General features: G+C 50.2%; 2 protein-coding genes across 2 annotated transcripts; one reads left to right on the forward strand and one right to left on the reverse strand.

Moving 5' to 3' along the window:
- Positions 1–1,409: 1,409 nt before the first annotated feature.
- Positions 1,410–5,935, forward strand: LOC122383914. The gene is made up of 6 exons (XM_043370785.1): positions 1,410–1,645; positions 3,270–3,433; positions 3,772–3,952; positions 4,341–4,418; positions 4,763–4,814; positions 5,047–5,935. Exons 2-6 carry the CDS (start codon positions 3,277–3,279, stop codon positions 5,560–5,562), a joined length of 984 nt encoding a protein of 327 aa, XP_043226720.1. The 5' UTR covers positions 1,410–1,645; positions 3,270–3,276; the 3' UTR covers positions 5,563–5,935.
- Positions 5,936–6,075: 140 nt separating this feature from the next.
- On the reverse strand, positions 6,076–10,984 carry LOC122383911 (protein ALP1-like). The gene is made up of 3 exons (XM_043370781.1): positions 10,579–10,984; positions 9,268–9,470; positions 6,076–7,214 (listed from the first exon to the last, which is right to left on the reverse strand). Exons 1-3 carry the CDS (start codon positions 10,869–10,871, stop codon positions 6,445–6,447), a joined length of 1,266 nt encoding a protein of 421 aa, XP_043226716.1. The 5' UTR covers positions 10,872–10,984; the 3' UTR covers positions 6,076–6,444.
- Between the last annotated feature and the right edge of the window lie 2,900 nt (positions 10,985–13,884).

Genomic DNA, 13,884 nt, shown 5'->3' on the forward strand with positions numbered 1-13,884 from the left:
TTAGTTTGACCTGACCTGGAAGGTCAATGACTGACCTGAGAAGGTAAAACTGGGTATCATTGGATTCGTCTCTTCCCAAAGAATCTTTTTGGTCTTTACCGCTAAGCTCTATCTCCAACAGGAACGAAATGGCGCGGGGGGGTGGCAACCACCCCCCCCCCCATGTGCGTTCTAGGATGGGAAAATGGCATGTGCGGGCGAGGGTTAAGCAAAAAATAAAATATGAGGGTGTATGGCTTTGGTGATTTGGTCGATCTATCGTGGAATGCCCCAGCTTTATATGCAATGATATCAATTATGTGGTAACTCAAGAGAGGTGAGACCGCGTAGTGCGTAAGAGTGCAATTCGAGCGAGTGCAGGGTCATGAAGTAAGTTGAACCCTCTCTTTAACATAGAGCAGTCTATTCACGACAGTCGTGCATGGCCGGACCTTGAGCTACATTTCAGCTGCGAGGAGCGGACGGCAGCGACGGGCGGCGGCGGCAGCGGCGGCGGCGGCGGCGGCGGCAGCGACGGGCGGCGGCGGCGGCGGCGGCGGCAGGGTGCGGATGGCGGCGGGTGGGGGCGGCAGCGGCAGCGGGGGCGGACCTGCCGAGTGAGGCGCCGCCGCGCCCCGACCTCGTGATGGCCCGGCGCTATCTCACTAGGCGCCCCTCTGTATCGGGTGGTGTAAACCGTGCGCAGGCGGCGTGACGACAGGGTGCCGACGGCGCCGGCATCGGCGAGGACATCCGCCGGATCAAGGCACCCAGCAGGGCCAGGAACCCCCGTCCAAGACGTCCACTGGTCTATGGCACCTCCAGCCGTGAGAAAACGGCAGCGGCACCTGGCAGGGTTTGTGACCCACCAGCTCATCGGCAGTGACATGCGGATACTCTCACACTAGATAACAGTGAACCAGCCACAGTAACGATAGCCCAGGGCAGTAAGGACTGAACTGCGAACAGCAAGAGTGGCGCCGGAACAGCGAGAATGACGACCGTATGCACATTGCACATCTCACAGAGCCATCACCAGCTGCAGCAATCCTGCGCTGTCAACTTTCCCACCAGCACCATCATCATCATCATTATATCATCAGCAGCGGCGACACAGAAGTAGCAGCAGCAGCAGCAGCAGTCCTGTGCTGTGTCTCACACACAGTGTCAACTCAATAGTCCAGCGCGCCGTGGCAGCGCCGGGCAGCTATACCGTGACAGCCAAGGTCGGCATCGTGCCGCCGGCGGCGGACGATGCGCCGCACCTCGCCGCCGGTCACACACCAGTGCGTCGCAAATGCCGCCGCCGCCCACCGGCGCGCCGTTCATCGTACCGTCCCCCTCTGCCCCCTCCCCGCCCGACCCCATTAAGGCCGTTTCACACACGGAACGTAAACGCGATGGGAACGTAAGCGGATCGTAGAGCCCTATGCTAAAGTATCGGTGCTACGTTCACGTTCCGCTCGTATGTTTACGTTCCCAGTGTGAACCGGGAAGCGGAAAGTGGCCGGACGATCGTCGGGTAGACGATTACGGTCCGCTCTTGGCCCGATACGATCGTCAGGCGGGAAGTTGAAAAAATCCAACTTTTTGAACGTAGCGGAACGTTTCAGCAAGTGTGTGACTGGTCTCAACAGACAACAAGCCAGCAGTGATTGGGGCAAAGGTAGGTAGATATTTTGGTTGTGTTTTAATGTATAAACTGCGATGCTGAATGCTGACCAATTTTATAATTTAGTGCAGTGAAATTGCTCAAACTTTCCTATGTCTCAAACAATTTAGTCACAGAATGAACTCATTGAAATATTACCAGGTACCTAAACCATTCACAATCACCATCCATTATTTCAGCTCTAGTATTTTGCTTTTTTAATGGTGTAGCACATTTCAGAAACTCAAACTCATTACAAGCGCATTAGTAAATGTACATTGTACAGATATTGAGCTTGGTGCTCATACCTGCTGGAATAAAAAATTTGAACTGTAAAGCCTACATTGTGACTGGCACCAAATGATCCTTAAAATGTGTATCCGCAAGGTGCTGGCAGACAAAATTTAGGCAGGCAAGATTTAGGCAGACAAAATTTAGAACATAAGCCGGCAGGCCCAAAGATTAAAAGTGATTGATTTCTCCCATGTCATCATTGTAGGTTATTTTGGCAAACTTTGTACCTACCTACTGATTCCGCCAGTTCTCAGCCTTGACATGCTTAGCTTATTGTTTTACCTGCAATGCTAGTGTGCAATCAATAGTTTAAGTCAAGTACGAGTTTGGGTTGAGTCTGCTGATACAGCATTAACCCCACCAAATGGGAACAGAATTTATGGAAAACTAGTATTTTTTAAACAAGATTTTGTCTGGATGCCAGAAAAAAATCAAGACTTTGTTATGAAGCACTTCTGTTTGTAAGCCCCCCCCCCTGGCACGGGTTGGTGCACCTCCATTCCATATATTTTTGTGATGCTAATAACCTGTCTGGTTGTGGTGCAAAGCTCCTAGGCATCAAATTTTCCTAATATTGGTAGTGATGGTATCCACTAACCAGATAGACTACTGAACCAATGGCAATAAAACAATCAAACCTAGCCTAAACTGACTAAACCTACCAGTACCTACCCTGCTATGCCAGTCCAACCAATACCGCAGATAGTAGGGTACCTATGTCTGGTTAGACAAGGTTGGGCTAGATTATGTTAAATGCTACCTACTCATACAGTTGTCTGTCAGGATGGCTGCACTAGTACTACCAATGCTATTTTCCCTTTCTTTCTGCCCATACTTGACCACTTGCCTAAAAATTTCATCTCTGTGATCTGTATGACATGACCTGATATCAGGATGTGGAGGTGCTTATAGGCGCAATACACAAATTCACATTGAGCCTGTCTTTTGTTCAATTTAGGTTATTTCTAGAAACAAGAATGTATCATTCCTAAATTCTATGAAGGGCGCAATGTTCCAAAGTTGTATTTTGACTTGGGTGTCAGAGGGGAAATTCTGCTCCAATACTGTCACCTGCCCTAGTGTTGTATATTTAATTGCTAATCCTAAAATTATGGACATTTGGTGCCAGAGTAAATCTTATGGGTGCCTACAAATGTCTTGTGGGTTTCATGAAAAAGACATCGAAGTTGAAGTAGTGAAGAATGAAGATGGTTATTCCTGTTTAGATAATCAATGTATACCTGTCTTTTACACAACCTCAATATGATAAAGCATGGCATTGCCTAAAATCTAGATTGGTATGTATGTAATGGTAATATTTATATGCAACATTTCACCTTTTCAGTTACAAGATGGCACTGTGGACAGAGGCCCTAGAAGAGCGTCTGGTTAACCTGGTGCAGGATTATCCGTGGCTGTACGCTGTGAACAGTAGAGGGTTTAGAGACAAACACAAGAAAACGAACTCATGGCGAGAAATCGCAACTTCTCTGCCTGACGGCATAGATGGTAAGTCAAATTATTTAGGTGGCCCTGGATAATGGCTAAATGTTAAGGGCATCGATTTTTACTACAAGATGAACTGACTTGAGTCAATATAAGTGGCCAATTCTTTTCCTGCACCCAGATCCAGCACATATGTAAATTGGGATGGGACTTACCTCATTAATATAATGTGTTATCTCTTATCCATGCTTTTATTATGGCTGGTATTATAAGTGCACTGTGGCTTCTCTATGTCCATAATTCCTAATGTGGAGAGTGAGATACCCAACATGTTCTCTGAATGCTCCTTTGGGTAGTGACTGCATAATACATATGGGTACATCCCTGGCTTTTCACTACAGCTGACGCCGCCCACAAAAAGTGGGACGCACTGCGCGACAAGTATCGGCGGCTGCGTCAGAAGGACGCCATGCTACCGCCCAGTGGATCCAGTTTCCGGGAGGCGGAGAGTCAGCGGCCCGACTGGGCTCTCTTCACTGTGCTGCACAGCTTCCTACAGCCCCACACCAACCATCGCCGACGGTATGTCGTACTGTTGACCTGTGTCCTGCTGTGATCTTGTGTGACCTACAGCTAACCTGTGCCTGTGGTGATCTCGTCGGGCCCGCAGCTATCCTGCGATGACCTCAACTGACCAGAAGCTGTGTGGTGGCACAGAATGCATTTAAACTAAATATGTTTTCTCTCTGAGTGCCTCTGATTGCTGACCCCAGAAAATTGCAAGAGGCTATAGCTGAGAAAATTGAGCTCGGATTAAAAAAATATGTAAGCTTAATGCTTATTTTGCTTCAGCAGCATGCATCGCCCAACATAACCCCACATACCATTTTTTGTTGGAAAATGCGAGATGACGGTGTAAATCGGATGACTGAAATGTCATGGAATGACCATGGCATTCCTTTTATTTCAGTGGAGGTGACAGTTTCAACGTGGAATCAGCAGTCGCGGAGAATGGAAACGCTGCAACAGTGCTGATGGAAGATGTTGGGTGAGTTACGATGCTGACAAAACATCACCGAGACCCGAGTTATTCCTTGCTTTGGCAATTTACTGATGGTTAATGTCGTGCGCAGCGTCACCATACCACAGTTATTTCAAGGCTTGTCCAAGACTTGCATGGTTCTTGCAATGATTACTTGCTCAATACGCTAATAAATGTAATTATTGTTTGTCGTGTAACTAATGGTAGTTAATGTAAGCAATATCATTATGCTAATATGACGGCTGTTACATTGCATTGCCCAGAACCAGCAGCTAAACCTTATGTACAATGCATATCTGTAGCCTGTTCTTTTCCGGTAAAATTAGTCATATACCTATGCCATGTTGCAGGGAACAAAGTCAGTCCCAGGTGGTGCTGGATGGCATCGACGCGTCTCAACTGGTAAGTAGCAGAGGTGGGCAGCTTGGCTTGCAGGGCCGGTGCATGCCCCGAACTCAGGCCCGGCTTGTGTGGTGCGAGGATTACTGATGGATTTTCCTTTCCCTCCCATTGGATTCATGCATAACAATCATTCTTAGGGATCCCGTGGTGCTGCTACTAATTGTTGTATGTTTCAGTGGAAGTTACAACCACCGTTTACCTGACTCATGACGTGCACAACGTTTCTTCTCAGGACGTTGTATTCGAGGACAGCCAGGCATCAAACAGCCAGGCATCAAACGCTTCCTCTCCAGCCGATGCCGAAGTAACTGCTGCCGTCGGGAACGGCCAGCCCGGGACTGTGGCTGCAAACAGAAGCGCCGCCGCTACAGAAGCGGCGGCACGTCCCGAGCCGGACCGGCGGCCTGTCGGCAGTCAGCCCGCGACGCTGGAGCGGCCGCCGGCTAGGCCGCAGCAGCGCTCACCAACTCCGGGACCGAGTGGTGCGCCGGACGTCCGTCGGCCGGGGCCGAGCCTGGCCACCCCGCGGCGGCCTCAGCCGTCGAAGAGGACGCCTGCTGTCGCAGGAGCCAGCCAGCAGTCCTGGCAAAGAGAACTGGTGGACTGCTGGAAGCAGGCGAAAGCGACAGAAAAGGACAGGGTGTCGTGCTTCCTGGAGTACCTCGGTACTCTCATGAGGAATGTGTCACCTGATGACCTCGACGACGTAGAGGACAAGGTGTTGCGTGTTGTGCGCAGCTTCCGATAAGCAGTATAGCTTTCCGGTCTGCGTTCAATCTGGGCGCATCAGGTGCTGTGTTAATCTAGATTTCAGCTTGCGTTGGGTTCAGGGTCGTCTGCGGCCTTATGATGTTGCGGTGCAGCGCAGTTGTACATTTTTAGGATGCAGTTTGTAGCAATAGTACCGTAGTTAATAGCTTGTACCTGATTTCGTTGTCGATCTCATCATGGATCTCACCTGCACTTGCCGGCTGCAACTGGGTGCAGCAGGTGAGGTAGGCCGTGTGTCATCTCATTTAATCTCGTGTTATTGCATGTGAACTCAGAGGTACTCGCTTTGGTCATGAGGCTGTGACGAACCACCTTTCATTGAAGTAAGAATAAATGTACGTTTTCTAAAATCAAGCATATGAGCGGATGAGGCCAGCTGAGTCCGTTAAAAGTCGGTATGCAATTTGCATTCATCCGTAATTGAATATTTTTATTACCATTCACATGCGACAGAGGCCAGTCTCTCCTTGAGCTTCCAGACACCACGGTATATGGCAAAATGTTTTATTAAGCGGCGGCTCGAAAGTCGAAGAACAACATCGCTGGCACAAATGAAGATGGTACGACGAACTTTTATTTCACCCGGCGGCCGCTGAGCCTCCGCGCCACTCGCCGGCCGCGGAGGGTGGGGGGGGGGGGGGGGGGAGGGTTTTACGTCTCCGATGATATCGTCACAATGCGTCACTTATCGTTGAGTTTCATGCTCAGAGACGTCAGAAATGCTCCATATAGGAAAGCGGCAAAAAATTGTGACGGCATCTCAAATGCTACAGCCACTTCAACTTTCCTCAAATATCACCAGACACAAGCGGCGAATACAAAGCACCAGACATGTGGCTGTGGCTGCTGTGACAGTGGCCTAAACGAGTCTCCCGCGGCGCACGACTGCATTTTGCCACGGAACACTGCCCTCGGGAGACACAAAGTACGTGGCATACCGCTCTCGAAGCTCCGCAGCCCTCCTCGTGGAGTTGTTTGCGCCCAGGCGGCCGATGTTGCGGAAGCAGCTATCACTGTCATCATGGCGCCAAGCACCGCGCGTCAGGTGACCGCTGTCCTCGCAGTCCACGTCCCCGTCCCCGATGTACCGCCGATCGCTGGATGTGCCGTCCCTGCGTCGCAGATAGTTATGCAGCACACAGGCTGCCTTTACTACCGCATCGACGGTTTCAATTTTAGCCTTAATTGGCTGCCTCAGAATTCGCCACTTCGTTACAAGAATGCCAAACGTGTTCTCGACGATGCGACGGGCCCGACACAAACGGTAGTTGTAGACCAGCCGCCTGTGGTAGTCATCCTCGGCGCCTCCCAGTCTTGAGCCAGGGTACGGCCTCAGCACGCGATGCTGGAGCTGGAACGCTTCGTCTCCTACAAACACATACTCCAGCTCTCCTTCACGAGCAGTGGGGAGATGCAGCTCCTCCCGCGCCAGCCGCTGACCGAAGGCCGAGTTCGAGAAAATGCTGGCGTCGTTTTCGCGACCGTACGCCCCCACATCAATGTAAGTGAAGCAGTAATTGGCATCAGATACTGCCATGAGAACGCTGCTGAAGGTAGCCTTGTAGTTCCGGTACAGTGAGCCACTGAGCTTCGGGCACTCGATCTGTACGTGTTTTCCATCCACAGCACCTGCGGAACAAGCCAAGGAAAAACAGTCATACTAATGAGAGTATTGTTTTGGGAAATGTTCGTGATGCCACTGTTACTGATTGGCATTGTAATAGCCAGCCACTTTTCCACTGGGTCATGATTTATATATTGTAGCATCAAGCCCCACACAACGCATGCAATATGCGCCCAGCAGTGTCCCAAAAATTGTATTTTGGCCTGGCTGTCAGAGCGGAAAATCCTGTTCAAAAAGGGAGGTAAGGGTGCAAAATTGTCAGTCAGATGAGGCCTGAAAAGAGTGGAGAAGGGATCAATGGCATATATTTTTATGCGAGTGGTAAAATGTAGGATGTGAAACGACCATCCATGCAAATGCTATTTCTCGGTAAGATTGGGAGTGGAGAATTGCTCTTAGAAATTAGGGATGAGATTACAAAGTGATTCATTTGGATGTCTTCCCACGCTGTCACGCTGCCATTGCGACAAGCACCAGCGGTCAGCCGAGTTCAGCCCGAGGGAGGAGCGGACGGCGAGCTGCGCCGGCGCCGTACTGTTGGCGTTCTCCTGCGCTACACCCTGGCAGTCGGGCTCCTCTGAGTCATCACAATTAGAAATCTCCCTTGGCGGGTCAGACGAGTCAGAGGAGTCAAAGTTTGTCTCCGGCTCCGTCAAAACTCTCTGGCTCGGAATGCTTATCTACCGCAGCGCAGGCGGTGCCTGCTGCGTCTGTAGCAGCCGGGGCGGGGGCGGTGTCGGGCGGTGGGCCGCGCGCCGGCCGGGAAGCGTCCTACTGCCGTGTGTTCATCCCCGACTGCGCCAGCAGCCCGCGGGCTGCCTGTGTTATCAGCTGGCGCAGCTACTCGGCTGACAGCCCGGTGGACAGGACGCTGGCGGCCGCCCCCTCCAAAGCCAGCCCGCCCAGCGCGGCGGCCCAGGAGGTCGGTGCTGCTCCGTGCGCCGTCCTGCTGGCAGTGCTAGTGAGCCAGCGCCCGGCAATACTAAGTGTCGTGCGTATATCCGTGACCACCGAGATCGTATTCAGCCGGCGGGAACAAGGTCGTTCTGACGTCGGTCCGGGGGGGGGGGCTGGACCAGGCCGAGGCCGTCTCTCTGCGGCCCGTGTACGGCTGCCAGCCGGACGCCCGACCAGAGCTGGTGCAACTGTCCTTTCCAGTGGCAGGCCAGTATGCGGCAGCCGGCAGATGCTGCAGCTGCCGAACGACCTGCTGTGCCGGCCGTTGCTGTGGAGCGCCCCGGCGACGTGATGGTGACCGGCACGCTGGCAGCCGCCTCTGCAGACAGCATGACCGATACGGAGCTGGAGATGTAGAAGCTGACGCTGAACGACCTGATGAGCCACCATCAATCGCAGCACGTCCGCTGACTGTGCGGGCTGCGTCACCAGCTGCCGGCACTCGCGCAACAGTAGAGTCGCAGCCCGTGCTGCGATTGATGGTGGCTCATCAGGTCGTTCAGCGTCAGCTTCTACATCTCCAGCTCCGTATCGGTCATGCTGTCTGCAGAGGCGGCTGCCAGCGTGCCGGTCACCATCACGTCGCCGGGGCGCTCCACAGCAACGGCCGGCACAGCAGGTCGTTCGGCAGCTGCAGCATCTGCCGGCTGCCGCATACTGGCCTGCCACTGGAAAGGGCAGTTGCACCAGCTCCGGTCAGGCGTCCGGCTGGCAGCCGTACACGGGCCGCAGAGAGACGGCCTCGGCCTGGTCCAGCCCCCCCCCCCCGGACCGACGTCAGAACGACCTTGTTCCCGCCGGCTGAATACGATCTCGGTGGTCACGGATATACGCACGACACTTAGTATTGCCGGGCGCTGGCTCACTAGCACTGCCAGCAGGACGGCGCACGGAGCAGCACCGACCTCCTGGGCCGCCGCGCTGGGCGGGCTGGCTTTGGAGGGGGCGGCCGCCAGCGTCCTGTCCACTCTGGATTTGGGGTGTACATGTAGGGCTAAAAAAGCCAATGAAGAAAAATCAGGGATTAAAAAAACAGTAACAAAATAAAATTACAACTTATAGTGCAAATCGTAAGAATGCACTTTTTGTGATCAATCTTACCCAGACAATGAGGGAAGTTCCAGCGCTCTTCAAACTCCTCTGCGATGTCCATCCACTTCTTCGTGTTAGGCACCGGCATCTCAAGAGGAGCCAATGTCTCCCACAGGGCAGAACACACTTCTGGTATGATGCCGCTTGTTGTCGATACCCCAACTCTGAAGTAGCGAGCGACATCTAGCTGACTCATGCCAGATGCCAGATACCTGTGGATGATGAAAAAATAATTAAAGACACACATGTTCTGACATGATCATGTCAGGGAAGAATGGTCCATGGAACATAGGTGTGGGAACTGGGGGGAGAGCACCCTTTTGGGCCACATTTTGTTAATATTACTTGCTCTTGATTTCATAAAGGTTTTAATATTGTTGTGGAGCTGTTCCTCAGGGCAAGGCGAGCCCACAGATACATAAGCGTTTTATTTTGCTAGGTCATTTTGGTTTAAAAAAGAAAAAAATCCCACCTACAATGATCATTTGGTGCTGTCTATTTTATGAGTTATCCAAAATATGCTAGATCAAACATTTCCTGGAGCATAATCATTAATGAAAATAGTAAAAAACACCTGTTGCTCATAGAATAGCCAAGAAAATGTTCATGAAATAAAGATGAAATATAGTTCCCACTCTGGGTCTTCTGCGAGGTTAGAGGGGATCAAATCAATGAACCAGAATGGAAAACATTTTGAATTTATCTGGTTAAGTAGGTGCATCTTGTCAACCCCACCAATGCCATACTTTGCAGTCATGTAAAGAACACCACCAACCACCCTTATGCAACAAAAAATTACAGCAGACATATCTAATTGGCAAAGCCGAGGGACAAGGGGGTGCTGGGAGGTGAGGTTTCAGCTGCATACTGATGCATACTTATACTTTTAGTATGCAGAATTTAGGAATGCCAATTGGCCTCTTGGATCTGGATGTGAGAAGGCGTCAGTGTGTCACTGCATCAGTGCTACCATGTGGAGACATATTTGATCATGGCATTGTTAACACTGCAACTTCCGAACATCCTATAAAAATAGCAATTTGGGTTGGCTTGGAAAGGCCATGCCAGGACTCAAAGAAACCATTTCATGAAGGACATGGCCAATTTACACTTGACACATCAAGACCCATTCCTTGCCTGAAAGACCAGTTTCAGTGTCATGCCGTGCAACACTGAAATAATCAATTCTTGTTGTGCCCAGTCAACATGCATATTTTGATACTTCCCACTTAAATAAATCTATAAATCTCTATGGCTGTTTCCATTCATGAGCTGTAGCTTGAAATGACATCAAATTAACAGGAAACGTCTATAACTCACCTAATGGTCACGGCCAGCCGTTCAGCCTCTGGTATCGCAGCTCGGAAGTTAGTGTCTGTTCTCTGGATGAGAGGCGCGACATGTTCAACAAGCTCATCAAAACGTTCTGGAGTCATGCGATAAGCACGGTAAAACTCCTCTGGCCTGTTCCTTGACTCTCTGAGCAGTTGAGCATATTCTCCCCTGCTGGTGCGGGAGGCCAGGGACTCTCGCACCCATATCCGACGAGCTGGCGGCGGTGACTTTTCCTCTGAGCCAAGGGCCAACATTAACAGCAGGTCTTCATCACGCATGGTACAGCACTCGTTCAGCTCAATCAATTCAGAAAATAGAAATCCAGCCTCAATTCACAGCACAATATCGTCCACCTCCTCTTCTGCTTCCTCAGTCCTTCGAAAAATAACAACAGTTACAACCGGGGTATGTAGTTACAACAGCAGCGCCTTTTGATGTGCGCAAGTCTGTATCTCTTGCGCCATAACTGTATCAATTTCGATCGTTGCTACGCTGCTACCAGATACTCGGTGATACCAGATCTAGAGAAACGTTCGAGAAACGTTCGTAGGTCATCTAGCGAAAAGCCAACTTTTTACGATCCGTTCCGCTCGTACGTTCCCATTACGCTACGCTCCGTGTGTGAAACGGCCTTTACAGTCAACAGAGACACGGTCCGATTGGGAGCGGGGTACGGCGCCGCCGGCTGTGGACCCGCGCCGGGCAACGGCCGAGCAGCGACGACGGCAAACCAATGCTGACGAGAGGTGTCCCCCTATCCGCCCACTGTCAGTCAGTGAGTAACAGAGGCGACTCACTTCGCGGAAGGAAACCCGGCTTGCGGAAGTATACAGATGTTGATAGAGCAGTGTAACTCACAGCTTATTTAACAGCTCATGGCGTTACGGTTAACCCGCGCCCCGTAGGGCTATCGGCGGACCCTACCACCCGTAGGGGAGGGGCCGTTTCGGCCCCCCCCCCCTAAGATCTCGGAAATTCACCGGCCGATATTCAAAATTCAAACGGTGTTGGATAGCCCCACCGGGGAACTACCTTGTGACCAAATTTCATTGACGTAGGTCAAACCGATGACGTCACAGGTCAGGTCAAAGGTCGGATTTTCACTGTTCACAGGCATTTCAAGAAATGTGTTGTGAAATCAAGTAAATTGGTAATTTATTGAAAACCATCGATGGCACATTGTTCGTCAAACACATACTTTGCTATCTGAGGTCACTGATACCAGGTCAGGTCACAGCGAGGTCAGGTCACCGGGGGTCACAATATGAAAGTGTGGTGTGATACATGTTTTATGGCCCATTTTACATGACAAATGCGATTATGTGGGTTAGGCAGCCTTTGGGGCCAGCCTGCGTCACATTTTGGTCAAGGTCAGGTCAAGGTCAGGTCAAATTAGGTCAAATTTCAAAGTTGATATTTTTACATAAAATGGGTATCGATTCGATGCAGCTCGTCACGGGGAGTCTAATGGTGGTCTTTGTTCTGCTCTACGAGGTCTAGAATTGCCAAAAATTGAGTTTGAAAATTTGACGTCATCATTTTTGAAGTTTTTCGCTATAGCTTGGCCAAAAAAAGAGGTATCGATCTCAAATTTGGTATGTAGATAGAAGGCCGTAGGTACTATCATATATATTCCGGTTTTTTCGAAACTCAAAAAGCTTTTTTGATTTTTTGACTAATATATCCGAAAAAATGCTTTTTTGGTTTTTGGGGGTCAAAACTCAAAAATCTAAAAAATCAGAGATGGCAGTTTTGTAGCCCAGTCAATTCTACACCTTTTATGTTAGATCATTTTTCTGTATCTTCAAAGCTGTAGGCCTGACAGGTCTTCTCGCGAAGGTCTTTTTTCGGTCGAAAACGACAGAACATGACGTCATTCTGACGTCATTTGTGGCCGACCTAGCATAGCCTCTGGTAAAATTTTTGGTCACAATGTGTAAAATTGATGCCCGGAGAGGTTCTGAAAGTTTGGTGGCGATATCTCCAGCCGTTTGGGAGATATCTACGGAAAAGGACAGGGAGGGGCCGTTTCGGCCCCCTCCCCCTACGGGGCGCGGGTTTTAACTGGGCGTGCGGCTTAGCCACCCTAGAGCGTCTTGTTGGTAAGACGTTCATTTGTTTAGGTATTTAGTTCTCTTTTGGACAGTTCCGGTGTAATATAATAACATGATTGGTCAACACCAATATGTTCCCGAACTTTTTTTCCAAAAGAATCGGGAAATAATCTTTTCGAATTAAGTACATACCAAATGCATTTTCGAAAATAAACTATTTTCTTCACGGTTGCAAATTATGTATGCATGCAAGTACGTATGGGTAGTTATATATGTACAATGAACACGTACCTACATAAGCAGATAGGTGCATGTTCCGCAAAATGCTAAAGCCGTCCATTTCAGCACGGGATATTTGGCAGCTGGGCTGATAAACTTAACAAAAACCCAACCACAAATGTAAACAGACAGCTATGTCACGCATCATCTGTTTATATTAATGCTTCTACACAACGCGCTCCTAATTGTGTTCTGTAGTTCGTTGAATATATGTCTGTATTTGTGTAAAAGGGAGATAAAAACATTGGTGCATTGTTTAACCCAATTAGCGATAAAAAGACAGCCTGAGCCATGACATAATACAATAGCGAATGGCATAGCTGCTGCACACATGTCCGCACTATTCAGGAATTATATAATTAATAATCAGATATCGCGGCGCCGCTTTACATAGCACCACACTGGACCGGTCGACCTGCAGGGCGAGGCTAGCAGCGAGTAACGCATTGAGTGTGTGGACAGTCTGCAGGCCCAGGTCGAGGTTAGCAGTTAGCACCACACTGTCGGACAGCCTACAGGGCATGCTGCAGTGCCTGCCACTCGACCTGTGGTTCAGGTCACGCACCACTGTTGACTGCGGACTGTGGAACTCCTCCAATAGTCCCATGGGGCGCAGCAGAGACCTGTCGTGCCCGACAGCCGGAGCTGTGTTCAGGGCGGGTGTGGAGTGGGAACGGTCGGTTCCCGCGGCTCAGCCAGCGTTTCCTGTCGGCTCGGAGCGCCACACCGCTGCTCTCTACAAAACCCTGTCCCTGTGTCTGTACCGTGTTATGCCAGCCGTGTCTGTGTGTGTGACGCAGGAGCTAACAACCGTAACGAACAAAACGGACCACAGTAACAAACTGGACTTTGACGACAAAGCGCTGAGCATAAAGCCAAACCAAATATGCAACGAGCTGCGCACAAACAATATATGCACATGGTCATTAGTAATGTGAAATGTGTACATTTTCTGATC

The sequence above is a fragment of the Amphibalanus amphitrite genome, unplaced genomic scaffold (assembly GCF_019059575.1).
Source record: "Amphibalanus amphitrite isolate SeventyFive unplaced genomic scaffold, NRLGWU_Aamphi_draft 000176F_arrow, whole genome shotgun sequence".
Classification (NCBI taxonomy): Eukaryota; Metazoa; Arthropoda; class Thecostraca; order Balanomorpha; family Balanidae; genus Amphibalanus; species Amphibalanus amphitrite.

Bases quoted from the DNA above. Each gene is read 5' to 3' on its own strand.
- LOC122383914 (XM_043370785.1), top strand. From the start codon at position 3,277: ATGGCACTGTGGACAGAGGCCCTAGAAGAGCGTCTGGTTAACCTGGTG. The intron at 3,953-4,340 runs GTATGTCGTACT...CTTTTATTTCAG, and splicing joins CACACCAACCATCGCCGACG to TGGAGGTGACAGTTTCAACG. The intron at 4,419-4,762 runs GTGAGTTACGAT...GCCATGTTGCAG, and splicing joins GTGCTGATGGAAGATGTTGG to GGAACAAAGTCAGTCCCAGG.
- LOC122383911 (XM_043370781.1), bottom strand. From the start codon at position 10,871: ATGCGTGATGAAGACCTGCTGTTAATGTTGGCCCTTGGCTCAGAGGAA. The intron at 9,471-10,578 runs GTGAGTTATAGA...CATCATCCACAG, and splicing joins CGGCTGGCCGTGACCATTAG to GTATCTGGCATCTGGCATGA. The intron at 7,215-9,267 runs GTAAGATTGATC...CTTGTTCCGCAG, and splicing joins GAACTTCCCTCATTGTCTGG to GTGCTGTGGATGGAAAACAC.